The 16,496-nt window shown below is 41.2% G+C and overlaps 2 protein-coding genes across 6 annotated transcripts in view; one reads left to right on the top strand and one right to left on the bottom strand.

Moving 5' to 3' along the window:
* The window catches only part of LOC121820695 (uncharacterized), a 61,784-nt gene extending 53,672 nt beyond the window's left edge, over window positions 1-8,112 (bottom strand). For 2 of the 5 annotated variants that reach the window (XR_006061385.2, XR_009595595.1), the window contains exon 1: window positions 7,978-8,093. Coding sequence is in view for 1 of the 5 variants with exons in the window: in XM_060395600.1 (XP_060251583.1) it covers window positions 7,978-8,027 (50 nt within the window). In the remaining 4 variants the exon portion in view is untranslated. Of the gene's footprint in view, window positions 1-7,977 lie in introns of all 5 variants that reach the window. The other 3 variants (XR_009595593.1, XR_009595594.1, XM_060395600.1) reach the window with 3 other exon arrangements.
* KRT24 (keratin 24) lies at window positions 7,948-12,365 on the top strand. Its single transcript, XM_004012871.5, has 8 exons — window positions 7,948-8,622; window positions 9,423-9,505; window positions 9,872-10,028; window positions 10,530-10,691; window positions 10,789-10,914; window positions 11,256-11,473; window positions 11,685-11,812; window positions 12,009-12,365. Exons 1-8 carry the CDS (start codon window positions 8,008-8,010, stop codon window positions 12,110-12,112), a joined length of 1,593 nt encoding a protein of 530 aa, XP_004012920.3. The 5' UTR covers window positions 7,948-8,007; the 3' UTR covers window positions 12,113-12,365.
* The last annotated feature ends 4,131 nt before the right edge of the window (window positions 12,366-16,496 follow it).

Here is a 16,496-nt window from a genome sequence, read left to right as displayed (position 1 = left end):
TATAACCCAAAAGTCTAGGTCTAGAGTTTTCTTCTTTTCATTACCTTCTAGTTGGCTCATCATATCAGGTTTGATTTTCTTTGGTCCAAGAGTTATTTAGGAAAATGTGTCTGAATTTACAAATTAAGGTTGTTCCATTTGTCTTTTTATTGCTGAATTCTAATTGTGTCAAATAAAAACAAATCTGGACTTAGATAAGGGTAACTTTCATTAGAAAGACTCTTGCAATAGGGAGATTGCTCTGATGTCAGACATCCACAAGCATGTCAAAATCATGCAGAAAAGGATTTTTTTTAATAGGTTAAAATAGGAGGCAGGAAGAGATACACAGAATCTTTGGAGAGGAAGCAGGGCAAGCAAGGAGGAAAGACCTCTGGGATCTGACAGGAAAACAGTCTGCTTCTCCTGAAGTCAGCTGATTCCAAGGAGCAGCTATAAGGTGGGGGGGGGGGGGCATTTCCACCTTTTTGGTGCTTGCTCAAGCTTGAGGGCACATGTGCCACAGCTAGAGAGTCCGTGCACATGATGCAAAGATCTCACAACTAATGCAGCCAGCTAAATAAATTTTGCTTAAAAAGGCATGAGGTTAAGGGCCTGAGAGCCCTTAGCAAAGATGACTGTGACCGTTTTGGGGAAGGATGACCACATGGGATCACTTTACAGCTCAGAAGGTTCAGTCTCCAACCTTCTGGAGACTCATGGAAAGTGACCTGCTTAAAAAAAAAAAAAATCAGAAGAAACTGAGGGGTCAACCTCAGAGAGACCCGGCAAATTGACTTAGTAATGGCAAGAGAGATGGGAGCCTGGGTCATGCCACTCATATCACCATCTGGGTTATAGCGGTCTGTGAGTTCTCTAGATAGATGCTACTGTCTACCTTGTATGAAGGAAGATCCAAGAGGACCTTTCAAGCAAAAACAGTCAAACTCTGGGCTTATTTCAGTTCAGTTCAGTTCAGTCACTCAGTCATGTCCAACTTCTTGCGACCCCAGGACTGCAGCACACCAGGCTTCCCTGTCCATCACCAACTCCCAGAGCTTACTCAAACTCATGTCCATTGAGTGAGTGATGCCATCCAGCCATCTCATCCTCTGTTGTCCCCTTCTCCTCCCAACTTCAATCATTCCCAGCATCAGGGTCTTTTCAAATGAGTCAGTTCTTTGAATCAGGTGGCCAAAATATTGGAGTTTCAGCTTCCATTCAGTCCTTCCAAGGAAAATTCAGGACTGATCTCCTTTAGGATGGACTGGTTGGATCTCCTTGGAGTCCAAGGGACTCTCAAAAGTCTTCTCCAACACCACAGTTCAAAAGCATCAATTCTTCGGCGCTCAGCTTTCTTCACAGTCCAACTCTCACATCCATACATGACCACTGGAAAAACCATAGCTTTGACTAGACGACCTTTGTTGTCAAAGAAATCTAATCTCTCTGCTTTTTAATATGCTGCCTAGGTTGGTCATAACTTTCCTTCTAAGGAGTAAGCGTCTTTTAATTTCATGACTGCAATCACCATCTGCAATGATTTTGGAGCCCCAAAAAATAAAGTCAGCCACTGTTTCCACTGTTTCCCATCTATTTCCCATGAAGTGATGGGACCAGATGCCATGATCTTCGTTTTCTGAATGTTGAGCTTTAAGCCAAGTTTTTCACTCTCCTCTTTCACTGTCATTAAGAGGCTCTTTAGTTCCTCTTCATTTTCTGCCATAAGGGTGGTGTCATCTGCATATCTGAGGTTATTGATATTTCTCCTGGCAATCTTGATTCCAGCTTGTGCTTCATCCAGTCCAGCATTTCCCATGATGTACTCTGCATACAAGTTAAATAAACAGGGTGTTTCACAATATAGAGCCTTGACATACTCCTTTCCCAATGTGGAACCAGTCTGTTGTTCCATGTCCAGTCCTAACTGTTGCTTCTTGATCTGCATACAGATTTCTCAGGTGGCAGGTCAGGTGGTCTGGTATTCCCATCTCTTGAAGAATTTTCCACAGTTTGTTGTGATCTACACAGTCAAAGCCTTTAGCATAGTCAATAAAGCAGAAATAGATGTTTTTTTGGAACTCTCTTGCTTTTGATTTTTCAATGATTCAACTGATATTGGCAATTTGATCTCTGGTTCCTCTGCCTTTTCTAAAACCAGCTTGAACATCTGGAAATTTGCATACTGTTGAAGCCTGGCTTGGAGAATTTTGAGCATCACTTTGCTGGCGTGTAAGATGAGTGCAATTGGGTGGTAGTTTAAGCATTCTTTGGCATTGCCTTTCTTTGGAATTGGAATGAAAACTGACCTTTTCCAGTCCTGTGGCCACTGCTGAGTTTTCCAAATTTGCTGGCATATTGAGTGCAGCACTTTCACAGTATCATCTTTCAGGATTTGAAATAGCTCAGCTGGAATTCTATCACCTCCACTAGCTTTGTTCATAGTGATGCTTCCTAAGGCCCACTTGACTTCACATTCCAGGATGTCTGGCTCTAGGTGAGTGATCACACCATCATGATTATCTGGGTCGTGAAGATCTTTTTTGTACAGTTCTTCTGTGTATTTTTGCCACCTCTTCTTAATATCATCTGCTTGTTAGGCCCATACCATTTCTGTCCTTTATTGTGCCCATCTCTGCATGAAACGTTCCCTTGGTATCTCTAATTTTCTTGACGAGATCTCTAGTTTTTCCTATTCTATTGTTTTCCTCTGTTTCTTTGGATTGATCACTAAGGAAGGCTTTCTTATCTCTCCTTGCTATTCTTACTTCAACCCATCTTAAATCTCCACCTCTACTAAGTCACTAGGTGGCGCTAGAGATAATGAACACGCCTACCAATACAGGAGACCTAAGCAAAGCTGGCTCGTTCCCTGGGTGGGGAAGATCCCCTGGCGAAGGAAATGGCAACCCTCCGCAGTATTCATGCCTGGAGAATTCCATGAACAGAGGAACCTGGCGGGCTACAGTCCATATAGGACACGACTGAAGCAACTTAGCACGCACAAAGTCACTTGTCTATTCTCCTAATTCTCCATAAACTGACTCAATTATGTTCAGGAAAATTAGAGAACTAAGCTGCGTAAAGGAATTCTGGAGTCTTCCAGTACAAAGCTAAGTCATTTTCTCTCGGAACAAAACTTGGCAAAATGTCGCTGAACGGATGCAGGTGGGGAAGCAAAGGCCTTAAGCCGACACACTGAACTGAAGCTGCCAAGAGAAGAATGGAAAGATAACAAGGAAGGAATTCAGGAAAGGAGAGGAAGGTTTGAAGGAAGACAAGCCCTCACAGCATTGGTGGATTTCTGCTCTGTCTGTAACTTCTCTGGTGTCTGACAAGAGCACCAGGTTGAAATTGATTTAGGGGTGATGCCAGATCCAACTAGAACCGCCTCTTAGAATACTTATTGTTGCAAAAAAATTTTTTTACTCCAAGTAGTTGAGCCTGGTGGGGCTCACAGTGGCCACCACCAGGACACTAACCTAAGCAATGATTCTTACAGGGGAGGCCCCAGCTCATTCTGGCATGTCCTTGCTCTTCCCTCCACAAATGGCACTTCTCCTCACCAGTAACCCTTCCAACACACACACACAGAATCACAAACCTGGAAGATGGAGAAATAAAGACTTAGAAGGCAGAGCAAAGAGTAGAGAACAAAAGTGATCAAAGTGTTCACAAAGTAAGCCAGGCCAGGCTGTATTTCATTCATTTCAAGGAATGCTTAGTGACTCTCTGCAGTATGTCTCGTATTACAGAGAGACTGTGCACACATCAGATTGGAGCTTTTCCCTTTCCCTGGCTATCTGCCACCAAAATTTCTGCCAACACACCACAAATTCTCTGGTGCCCACTTCCTTCCCTTAGCTAACCTGATCTTATGCTTTTATCTCAATATTCTCTGGAATGAACAGAAGGTAGATACCCTAAGATCGTTCTATTATTAACTCAAAAGATTAATCAGGGGCAACATGCCATATTCTTTAGTTTTCCTCCTAATCTAAAAACATGCAGCTTATTCCTCTGAAATCTTTTAAAATACAAATCCATCTCACAAAAAAAAAATACTGATGGTTACTATCGGCAAATCATTCTGCACTTATTGTAAAAGTCAGGTGCTACAGTGAAGTGTCATTTATATGATTCTCCACAGGTAAAAATACATAAATAAATAAACTGCTAGTCACAAAGTAATCAAACATACATGGAACTGAAGGCAGAGGATTGAGCTGGGAGCCTGGATACCCAGGATTCAGTCAATGGACTGAACAATTATATATTGTTTTAAACAATTATATATTAAAAAACTACTGGATGCCAGGCACTGAAGCCAGAATTCCTGAACGTTCTGTTTCACTGGAACCTTATCAGATTCTGAAAGCTTTCATTTTACAGGTGAAAGAAATGCCAAGAACTAATGTGTAATCTTTAGTAAATCATTATTTTAAATAAACAAAGTAAGCATTAAATTCAGGGATGTCTGACAACAACAGGGACTAAGGTTTATTAAAGAATTCTAACACTTCAAGCAACACTTTATTTACATATGTGATTAAAATTCTTTAACTGATGAAATGCCAACATTCCAGACAGTTTGCAACTCACGGAATCTAGATTAGACTGTTGGATAGAGTCACTATTTAAGAGAAAAGGCACATCAAAACAGAAAGAGAAAGCATAAAAATGCATTTAAGGAAATCCAAACAGAGGGAACTCCTATGGGTTTACCTCCACATTTATTTACCCACTGCCTCATTAGGTAAAGAATTTGAGGCCAGGCTTCCCATGTGTCTCCGTGGTAAAGAATCCACCTGCCAACACAGGATATGCAGGAGACACGGGTTTGATCCCTGGGTCAGGAAGATCCCCTGGAGTAGGAAATGGCAACCTGACCCAGTATTCTTGCCTGGAAAATTCCACAGACAGAGGATCCTGGCAGGCTACAGTCCATGGGGCCGCACAGAGTCAGACATGACTGAGCACACACACACACAATGGCCATTTTACTTATTAAATGCCTTTCCCAGCAGTCATCTCCAAAGTATAGAATAAAGAATAAAAGAATAATATCAGAGAAGCATCTCAGAATCACTTAATTTTTTTTTTTCCCTGCGGGATCTTAGTTCCCTGACCAGGGATCGAACCCAGGCCTCAGCATGACAGCTCTGAGTTCTAATGCCTGGACTGCCAGAGAATTTCCAGAATAAGTGAATTTTTAAACTGAATTTTAAAAACAAAGAAGAGATAGATGTCAGCATTTAAAATTGTATCTAGAAGAAAGCTAAAAATAAGAAACAAGAATACCTCAGTCATCTCAAGCTTCCTCAGTTAAGACTCAAATATCTAAATACCCCAAAACATACGGTACATAAAGTTTCCAAACTGAAACTGCTACAACTCAGATGACAGCTACAGAAAAACTCCACAAACCGCAGGCAAAATTCAGAGGCCAAAGATGCTGCTAAACTTTGTCTTTTCTCATTCTTCTCACCTAAAGCTCTTTCTACCCAGGATCTGAGATTTCTAAGTGTCATCAAGTTTCTTTCACTTAGGTATTGTGCCTTTCTCTATACTTTTTAGCCAAATGCCAGCCTTAATGAAAGTGGAAAGATTACATTTCACCTTCTGAAAAGGAAGGAAAAGAAAGGGACTGTTCCTCCCAGAACCCTAATATTTGCATATAATTTACCCATTAGTGTTTAGACTTCTTTAGTTTCATAGCTTTGGGGAGAGGTTAGGCAAGGTGACCAAAGTACTTTAATGGGTGGTGCATTTTTTAACTCACTTTAGAACAGTGTAATGAGAACTACTCCCAGTTTAACGATTTACAGTTTCGGAAACACCTTGAACCCTCAAAGCTAAAAGTAAAAACAGTGACACACCATTACTGCAAAACCAACGCAGCAGAGCCTGAAAGCTAAGAACCTAAAGAGTTATGCAGTGAAAGGAACAATCTCCTGTTTGATAATACGTCCCCATCAAAGGCTGTCTAAGAAGAATTCAAAGCAGGCAAAACACTGGACAACAAACAATTGAATACAAAGATTCAAGAATGCACACAGTTTAACAGAGACTGCCGAGATAAGCAAGAAAGCTGTAAATAAAAGTCAGCGACTTGGGCCTAAAGCTCAGCAAGCCAAGAAATATTTTTGAAAGCATCTATACCTTCCCCAAAAAAACCCACTTTTTAAAAATTGCTGCAAAATGCCCATAACGTAAAATTTACCATCTAAATGATTTTTCAGTGTACAGTTCAGGAATGTTATGTACATTCACATTATTATGTGACCAACCTCCAGAACTCCTTTCTCTTGCAAAACTAAAACTCTGTACCCATTAAACAACTAATTTCCCCTCCCCCAGTCCCTGGTAACAACCACTCTATTTTTGGTCTCTGAATTTGACTACACCAGGTACCTCATATAAATAGAATCATGCATTATTTATCTAAAAAGAAAAAAAAAAAAAAAAACACTTTCAAACCAGAGAAACTAGTAGCAGAGGCAAATGGAAATAATCTAAAGAACAAAGGGACAGAAAAACAGGAAGCAGAAAGTGAACAACGGGGGAGGATTCTAGATTTCAGTATCTATGAAATATGATCTCAACCATAACGTTAGTTATCAGAAGTGGATCTAGGTCCTCTTTTCTAAATATCTTTCAAACAAAAACAGAAAAAACCTGGGCAGAGAGTTGACTGGAAACTACAAATTTGGGTACCCGCAAAACAACTCCAAGCCTAACACTGGTACTCAGAAGTGAATCAAGTAAAAAATTTTTTAATAAAATAAAAAATAAAGTAAATTTAGGGAATTTCCTGGCAGTCCAGTGGTTAAGATTCCGCACATCCACTGCAAGGGACACAGTTTGCTCTCTGGTTGGGGAACTAAGATCCTGCGTGCCTCATGGTGCAGCCAAAAATAAATGAATGAATGAATAAATAAATTTTAAAAGAAGGGATTCAGATCCTCTTCTCTAGTTATCAACAAAATCAACATTCTCTCTTCAGTTCTTAAGATCTGAGTCTAAAGAAGGAAGTTGATGTTGTTGACTTTAAAAAAGTAGTCACAACCTAGAAGTAGAGAGTCATGCTTTAGTTGGTGGGAATTTTTAGGACCTGAAGCCTGGGAACAAAACATAACTTTCAGCTTCTAGGTTGTGACTATTTTTTAAGTCACCAGTATCATTATATCATACTCTAGTTCAATCAGAAAGAAAAGCATCTTTGCAGCACAGCCTCACACCACTAACTCTGATCTGATACTAAAACAATCTGCCTCAACACTTTTTCAATCTTTCTTAGACTTTCTCTGAGCAAATAAACGTCATTAAGATCTAGTAATGCACACATATAAATGTGGAATACTATTGTTTCAGAGTTTCTTAGTAACAGTAAATATATCTAATTCGATCTCAAAATATTATGCAAAGAAAGACAATCATCTTAAGTCACAAACTTCAAAAACCTTAGAAATAGGCAATTGAAACAATCAGAGGAGGACAATCAAACCCGAAAGAAATGCTGATGCTAGAGCTCATTTCAACTTAAAGAGAACAATATGAACAAAAAGTCACAAGTTTGATGGGAAATTTCCATTCTCCTCATATTAAGTATATTTCAATTACACCTGTTAATCTGGGGATATGCCCTGCAATTGGGAAATCATGAAGCAAATTTAACACAATTGCTCTTTCAGAAAAGAGTTATCAGTCACCAAACCTCTGAAAGATTAAAACTGTAATTCTGAAAAAAAATTTTTTTGCTTTGCTCCACCTTATTTCTTTTCTTAATTTAGTAGAGGCCCGGAGGCTCTGACCTAGCTTCAGAGAATGAGCCAGTAGAGTGGGTTCAGAGGGAAAAAAAATCATCCAGTTGCAGATTAGCAAAGGTGTTACAGAGATTAAGAAGTGACATGGCAAAGGAACACCCTAAAAGTGTGTATATAAGGGTCCAAACGGCAGCCTGCAAATAGGTTCTTCACGATCACCTCTCCTACTCACCTGGACAAGCCAGTCCTTCGCAGGAACGCTATGTCTTGCTCATCTCGCATGCCCTCCTCCAGGGCTGGAGGCAGCAGCTCGGTCAGAGTGTCTGCTGGTGGCAGCAGCTTCAGCAGCGGAAGCAGAATTGGTCTCGGGGGAGGCTCTGCCCGGAGCTTCCGAGGAGGCGCCGGCAGCTATGGCCTGAGTGGGGGCGCAAGCGGAGGCTTTGGAGGGGGGTTTGGTAGCTGCTCAATAGGGGGCGGCTTTGGAGGAGCTTCAGGTTCTGGGATTGGCTTTGGTGGGGGCCTTAGCTTTGGTGGGGGCTCTAGCTTTGGTGGGGGTTCTGGCTTCGGCGGGAGTGCGGGATACGGTGGAGGCGCTAGTGGAGGTTTCTACAGCTATGGTGGTGGCGTGGGTGGTGGCGTGGGTGGTGGCCTTGGTGACGGGGGGCTTTTCTCTGGAGGTGAAAAGCAAGCCATGCAGAACCTCAATGACCGGCTGGCCAATTACCTGGATAAAGTCAGAGCCCTGGAAGAGGCCAACGTTGACCTGGAGAACAAAATCAAGCAGTGGTACGAGAAATTTGGGCCCGGGTCTAGGGATGGTGGAGCTGGAAGAGATTACAGCAAATACTATCCAGTCATTGACGATCTCAAGAATCAGGTGAGACACTAGCCGTGCTGAGTTTCTATTATTTCTGTATCTTTCCCATTTATTCAGATCATGAATGATGACTTTAAGTCACAGTATTATTTGAAAACATTTGTTTTGTTGTTTGTGCAAAACGGGATGTGGAGTGCTTTAACTGTGACACTGAATACAAGACATCCAAGCATACTAATTTTGTTTGCATCTCACATTTGAGTATTTCCACAAAAGAGTAGAATTTACACAATGCCAGGCAGCTAATTAACCTAAGAGTGATGGCAATAAATCGACACTAGCTTCCTCTAATTTCTCATCATGATTAATTCTGGCAGGTTGATGTCCTTTGGCCTCTTACTACATTTAAATAGTTACAGCTATTTTTCTTCCTAGAAAACTTGGTGCAAATATTGTATGAGAATGTGTGGAGTCTAACATGCTTAGACATAGTTGTATGCGAAATATATTTTTAAAGACTCTTTTGGAAGTGAAATTCATGTTTCACACTATTTTCTGAAAAAGCTCATAGAATAACTGATCTTCCAAAACAGCAAAAATATGTAGAGAATTGTGTTCTGTGAAACAATGTTCCATGCTCATTCCAGCAAATGTGCAGGCTGCTAATTTTTGCAGAAGGATGTTAGTCTAAGTACATTAGGGTCATCAACGCAGGTGTCATTACTAAGCAAATTTTCAAAGCAACTCACCTTTAAAGGTTAACTCAGGAGACATCTACTCTCACAGATGGGCATGTAGACATAGGTTTTAAAAAAAAAAAAAGCAACCATGATTTATTCACTATTTATTGTCTTTTCTAGATCATTACTGCCACCACTGAAAATGCTGGGATCATTCTGCAAATTGACAATGCCAGACTGGCTGCTGATGACTTCAGACTGAAGTAAGAAAAGTGAAGACTTGAAAGCAAGCCTTGTAGGAAAATAAAATTCAATCCCTTGGCTTAGTTTATTCTAAATTTTAAAGCAATCTTCTAGGGGATCAAGACCTAAATTCACAAGGGTACATTTTACAAAACCCTCATTCCACAAACAAGAACAGAATGAAGGCAATTTCAGGATGAAATTTTGCTATCAAAAATATTGGCCATCAATAGAGTTAATGTACGGTTCAGGTTTTGCTTTACAAGGGGAAAACTCCCAAGAGAAAACATCGTTCATTGATCAAATTGCTCAGGGGAGAAAACATTTTCTTGCATATGTGAGCATGCACTGCACTCTTTGAAATGGGCTGTACTGTACTCTTCCAGATATGAGAACGAGCTGCATCTCCGGCAGACCGTGGAGGCTGACATCAATGGCCTGCGGAAAGTCCTGGATGACCTAACCATGACTCGCTCTGACCTGGAGATGCAGATTGAGAGCCTCACTGAGGAGCTGGCCTACCTGAAGAAGAACCACGAGGAGGTAGGAACGGGGTCCACATTAATCAACAATGCTGGCCTACCGAGGTTCCCCCACATCCATTCTATAAAAATAAAATACATTCCATCTGGATGGACTTTCAACTTCTGTAACCAGGAGGAAAAAAGTAATCATGAGAAAATTATATGTGACTTTGGTGGGGTGTTTTGGTTTTTTTTTTTTTTCCCTTTCGGTGTCCTAGTTTCAACTTTTTGTTGGCTTATGCACATCTTAGGAAATTATTGCTTTTCTTTTAAGTTTCTCTTTTCTTTGTTGGCTGCACTGGGTCTTCATTGCTATATTTCTCTAGTTGTGGCCATCAGGGACTGCTCTTTATTGCAGTGGCTTTTCTTGTTGCAGAGCCCTGGCTCTAGGGCACACTGGCTTGAGTGGTTGTGGCACCCATCCTCTGCACTGGCAGGTGGATTCTTAACCACTGGACCACCAGGGTAGTCCTGGAAGTCATTACTTTTCATCACTATGGTCCTTTTTGCTTCGGGCTAGGAAATGAAGACTATGCAAGGAAGCTCCGGAGGGGACGTGACTGTGGAAATGAACGCTGCCCCAGGCACAGACCTGACTAAGTTGCTGAATGACATGAGGGCACAGTATGAGGAGCTGGCTGAGCAGAACCGCCGCGAGGCCGAGGAGCAGTTCAACAAGCAGGTAGATCATCACCCTGAGCCTCCGAGTCCATGGCCACAAATGAGCCAGTTCCTGTCATCGCACCAGCCTGCAATGACTGCATTTTATTTGTATTTAGAGTGCCTCACTGCAAGCACAGATCTCTACTGATGCCGGGGCAGCCAGTTCCGCCAAGAATGAGATCACAGAACTGAAACGCACTCTCCAAGCCCTGGAAATTGAGCTGCAGTCCCAACTGGCCATGGTTTGTGCAAAGAACTTCTCGCAACTCTCCAACAGGGAAGTTGAGCAGTTGGTTTCCTTTCTTTGCCAAGATGTCCCACTTGGCATGTCATAAAAGCAGGATTAGGGAGGACTGTATTATGGTTGTCAAAAGCATAAGACATTCCAGTTAAAGATAATGTGTCTATTTCCATGAAAGATTTAGTTTCAAAAATAATAGCAAGAAAAATTAAGGAAGCAGAGAAAGCCATAGAGGTGGTAACTCATGGAAAGTGTCTCCTAGTATCTTATAAAATGTATTTTTTTAAAAACCACCCAATGATCTATTTTCATGGTGAAATTTTAATTTGCTTCTTCTCTTAGAAAAGCTCTCTGGAAGGGACCTTGGCAGACACGGAAGCCAACTACGTGGTGCAGCTGTCACAAATTCAGATGCAGATCAGCAGCCTGGAGGAGCAGGTCTGCCAGATCCGGGGTGAGACCGAATGCCAGAACGCAGAGTACGAGCAGCTGCTGGACATCAAGACCCGCCTGGAGATGGAGATTGAGACCTACCGCCGCCTGCTTGATGGAGAAGGAGGGTAAATCAAAGTCAGAACATGCTAAATGCAGACCTTGGTGTATTTATGTTATGCAACCAAAAAGGGGCATGGGGACCAGGCTTTTATTTATAATGTAAGAGTGATACGGTCCGATGAAAAGACTGCTGCCATCATGGGAACGAGCCCACTGTGCGGAGGGTTTCTCCTGCCTTTGCAAAGTGCAAAAACAAACAGTTCTTTTTTTCTCCAGTGGTTCTGGTTTTGGAGGATCTGATTATAGAAGTTCAGGATCCAGAAACATGGGGTCCAGAAACATGGGATCCAGGGATTCATCCGTGTCTGATGGCTCAAGATCTGGAACTTGTGTCCAAGGCAGAGGTAGATAATTTTTTCATGTTTCTGATTATTTTAGAATTGAAACATAAAGACATGCTTTGCTTCTCATACAAAAAGCATGTACTATTGTTCACATCATCTTACCTAGATAGAACATACTCAGTGAATATATTTGGATTTCTCTTGATCTGTGTTTCTGTGAGTTTCCAGACTGATATTGTGATCCTGTGATTTTCAGACCCAAGCAAGAGTAGAGTGACTAAGACCATCGTGGAAGAGGTGGTGGATGGCAAAGTCATCTCATCTCAAGTCAGCAATGTTTCTGAGGTGAAACTGAAATAAGCAATTTCCAGATCAACAAGAGTGTCTTTCAGAGGAAAAAAAAAAAAACTCTAAAGGACACCAATGAAGAAATTGCATCAATCTAGCCATCTTTCAGGATAACTTCAGGGAAAAGTATCTATCCAGAAATAGAAGACGAACCAATTTTTCTGCATCCTCTTCTTTTCTTATTAGAATGCTCTTGAAAAAAGTTGAAAAGACAGCTCTGCTCTAATTGCTTCTGTGCTTCAATAAACTTACTTTTGCAAGTTAACTACATTATTCTTGAATTTTTTTTTAAGAAATGCAATACTTTAACCTAGAAATGAAGTTACCAATTGTGACCTGGCTGCATTATCATTATGAATAATAATGTATGTATTATACATTATTTATATAGTATCTTCCTCATGAGAATCAAAATTATAGCCATTTTATATGTGGGAAATTTTAACAACATCACATTAGAACACATTGATAGTTGACACTAGACCTCAGGTCTCTATGACTGCAGTTAACAGTTCAGCCCAAAGAAGGATGAGATTATTTGAATAATCAATCTATAATTAATTAATATCTAATTTCTTTTTTCTGCTTTTATTTTTGAGTTTTATTTTATATTAGAGTATGTTGTTGTTTAGTCACTAAGCCTCTTCCAACCCCTTTGTGACCCCATGGACTGTAGCCCACCAGGCTCCTCTGTCCATGGGATTATCCAGGCAAGAATACTGGAGTGGGTTGCCATTTTGTCCTCCAGGAGATCTTCCTGGCCCAGGGATTGAACCCAAGCCTCCTGCTTGGCAGGGGGATTCTTTACCACTGAGCCACCTGAGGCTCTTTTATATTATAGTTGATTTACAATGTTGTGTTGGTTTCAGGCGTACAGCAAAGTGATTCGGTTATACATATACGTATATCTGTTCTTTTCTAGATTCTTAATATGCAGTTTCTTTTTGTCCATCACCAAACTGGGGATTTCATGAGATAAAAAGAAACATAAAATATGTCTCTGACTTCAAAAAGTTTACATTTTAGATGGAAAGGAAAGCTAAAAGCGCAAAGAAGACAGCAGACAATACAGGGTGTTACTACTAAAGGGCTTGATTCCACAGTATCCACCAGAAGTGCCACAGGAATCTGACAATCCACGTTTGCAGGACACTTAGGAGAATGGTCGAAATAAAAATTGTAGGAAAGAAGATGGGATGCGTGATACGGTGCCAAATTCCTGAAAACTTTCAAAGCCCCAAAGAGAAGAGATGCTCAGACATTTGCTCCCTCATCAAATCTAGCCATGGAGAAGGCAGAGGCACCCCACTCCAGTACTCTTGCCTGGAAAATCCCATGGATGGAGGAGCCTGGTGGGCTGCAGTCCATGGGGTCACGAAGAGTCGGACACGACTGAGCGACTTCACTTTCCCTTTTCACTTTCCTGCATTGGAGAAGGAAATGGCAACCCACTCCAGTGTTCTTGCCTGGAGAATCCCAGGGACGGGGGAGCCTGATGGGCTGCCGTCTATGGGGTCGCACAGAGTCTGACACGACTGAAGCAACTTAGCAGCAGCAGCAGCAAATCTAGCCGTTATCTCTAACCAAATTGTCACATAGCCAAGCCGGTGTTTCCTTTTCCCCTGCAGAGCTCTGTCTTGCCTTGCTGGGAAAATGAAGCCTGTTAAAGTAGGGTAGAGGGTAATATAGGTCAGTCTCAGGAAGAAACAGGCAAAGGATAAAGCCAGATTCTATAAGGACTTTCCCACTCAAGGAATTTAATAGAGCCAGATCACAAATTAGATCATCAATCCCACAAGCCAGTCCTCAAGAAAAGAACATGGAGCTTGGCACAAAAACTCAAATTAAATATTACAAAAGGGTAAACTTGAATGTAATTCACGGAAATTGTTCCTTCAAATATAAAGTCAATAAGAGCTATACGAGCATATCATACCTTAATAATAAAAACAACCAAATAATGTAGCTCTTTTCTTATAGGCACATTGAATAAAAAATTAAAATGAACCTAAAAGCACCCTGTAACCAGAGAATGAATTTAGTACCTAAGCATCAATCACTATTCAGAGAAAAAGAGCAACATTGTCTCAAGTCAAACATGTGTTTCCCATCAAAGCATTACAGCAAGTTAAAACTTGGATGTTTCCTCTCTACTGAAAAGTGAAGAAATGTGAACTGGCTGATTCAGCTTTGATTAAAGACAGAAGGACAGACTTGGACACCAGCTTATATGTGGCCTCCCATCCTTCAGGTCATCATGGTCACATCAAGAAAGCCTCTCTCCGTGAGTCATCCCAGGTCCAGTCTTCCAGTCCTGTACTACCCGGGACCTATGTTTACGGCCAGTATTAGCCTCATGTCAGGGCGAAAATATGCGGCTACTCTGAAGATTATCTTCAGGTGAAACCCTCATTCTGGGTTCCTTGGCATGCGTTGAGATGCTGCATTTGTACTAAATGATGGTTTACAGATACAGAAAGTTCTAGTTCATAAGCGCCAACTTGCTGAGATGCAGTAGAATGTGTTATGAGCTCATCCAATTTTAAAAATTGAAATTATTGAATCATTTTGGATTGTAAAATTGATTTAGAGGGCTGAATAAATACTAAGGACAGGGTGTTCCTATGTTATTGTTTGACATTTCAAAGACAGGTACTGGATTCCAGCCTATTGTCGTTATTCAGTCTCCAAGTCATGTCCAGCTCTTTGAAACCCTGCGGACTGCAGCACACCAGGCTTCCCTGTCCCTCACCATCTCCCGGAGTTTTCCGAAGTTAATATCCACTGAATCGATGATGCCATCCAACCATCTCATCCTCTGTTGTCCCTTTCTCCTCCTGCCCTTAATCTTTCTCAGCCTCAGGGTCTTTTCCAATGGATTCCAGTCTACCCACCACAAAACTTATCCAAAGATCTGGAAACTGTTTAAAGGAAACTGCAACAGTTCAGTGTAAAATGTTATATAATATGTTATTATAAAGAGTTATGATGTGGATATCCTAAGAAATTAAGAGAACAATGCACTTCCTTTGGGAAGCTAATTCATCAGAATGATAGGGAGAAGAGTTCTCTCAGAGACTGACCATTCCTCATAATGTGACAATTAAGATCTGTCAGATTCTTCAATATGCTTAGACCCAGAGATCTGGTATGTGCAAGGATGTTTGTTACATTATTTTCTAACAAAGTAAAAGCATGGAAACAGCCTGAATGGCCATCAATAATGAATAAACTATGTGCATACAGACAATGGAATATAATGTAGACATTAATACGAATGCATTGAATAGAAATAAACTCACAGACATACAGAAGAGACTTATGGTTGTCAAGGGGGAGGGGAGGAGAGTGGTTGAGTGGGGTGTGGGGTTAGTAGATGCAAACTATTATATATAGAGTGGATAAACAAGCTCCTACAGTACAGCACAGGGAACTATGTTCAACGTCCTGTGATAAACCATAATCCAGTTCAGTTCAGTTGCTCAGTTGTGTCCGACTCTTTGCACACCAGGCCTTCCTGTCCATCACCAACTCCCAGAATTTGCTTAAACTCATGTTCATCGAGTCGGTGATGCCATCAAACCACCTCATCTTCTGTTGTCCCTTTCTCCTGCCTTCAATCTTTCCCAGCATCAGGATCTTTTCCAATGAGTCAGCTCTTCGCATCAGATGGCCAAAGTATTGGAGTCTCAGCTTCAACATCAGTCCTTCCAATGAATATTCAGGACTGATTTCCTTTAGGATGGACAGGTTGGATCTCCTTGCAGTCCAAGGGACTCTCAAGAGTCTTCTCCAACACCACAGTTCAAAAGCATCAATTCTTCAGCGCTCAGCTTTCTTCACAGTCCCACTCTCACATCCACACATGACCACTGGAAAACCATAGCCTTGACTAGACGGACCTTTGTTGGCAAAGTAATGTCGCTGCTTTTGAATATGCTGTCTAGGTTGGTTTTAGCTTTTCCTCCAAGGAGCAAGCATCTTTTAATTTCATGGCTACAGTGATTTTGGAGCCCAAGAAAAGAAAGTCTGTCACCGTTTCCATTGTTTCCCCATCTATTTGCCAAGAGGTGATGGGACCAGATGTCATGATCTTAGTTTTTTGAATGTTGACTTTTAAGCCAACTTTTTCCCTCTCCTCTTTCACTTTCATCAAGAGGCTCATCAGTTCCTCTTTGCTTTCTGCTGTAAGGATGTTGTCATCTGCATATCTGAGGTTATTGATATTTCTCCTGGCAACCTTGATTGCAGCTTGTGGTTCATCCAGCCTGGCATTTTGCATGATGTACTCTGCATATACATTAAATAAGCAGGGTGACTATAATATCCAGCCTTGACGTACTTGTTTCCCAATTTGGAACTAGTTTGTTGTTCCATGTCTGGTTCTAACTATAGC

This window comes from Ovis aries, chromosome 11, assembly GCF_016772045.2.
Source record: "Ovis aries strain OAR_USU_Benz2616 breed Rambouillet chromosome 11, ARS-UI_Ramb_v3.0, whole genome shotgun sequence".
Lineage (NCBI taxonomy): Eukaryota > Metazoa > Chordata > Mammalia > Artiodactyla > Bovidae > Ovis > Ovis aries.
The sequence above is the reverse complement of the archived record's forward strand: the minus strand, read 5'-3'. Positions and strand labels throughout refer to the sequence as shown.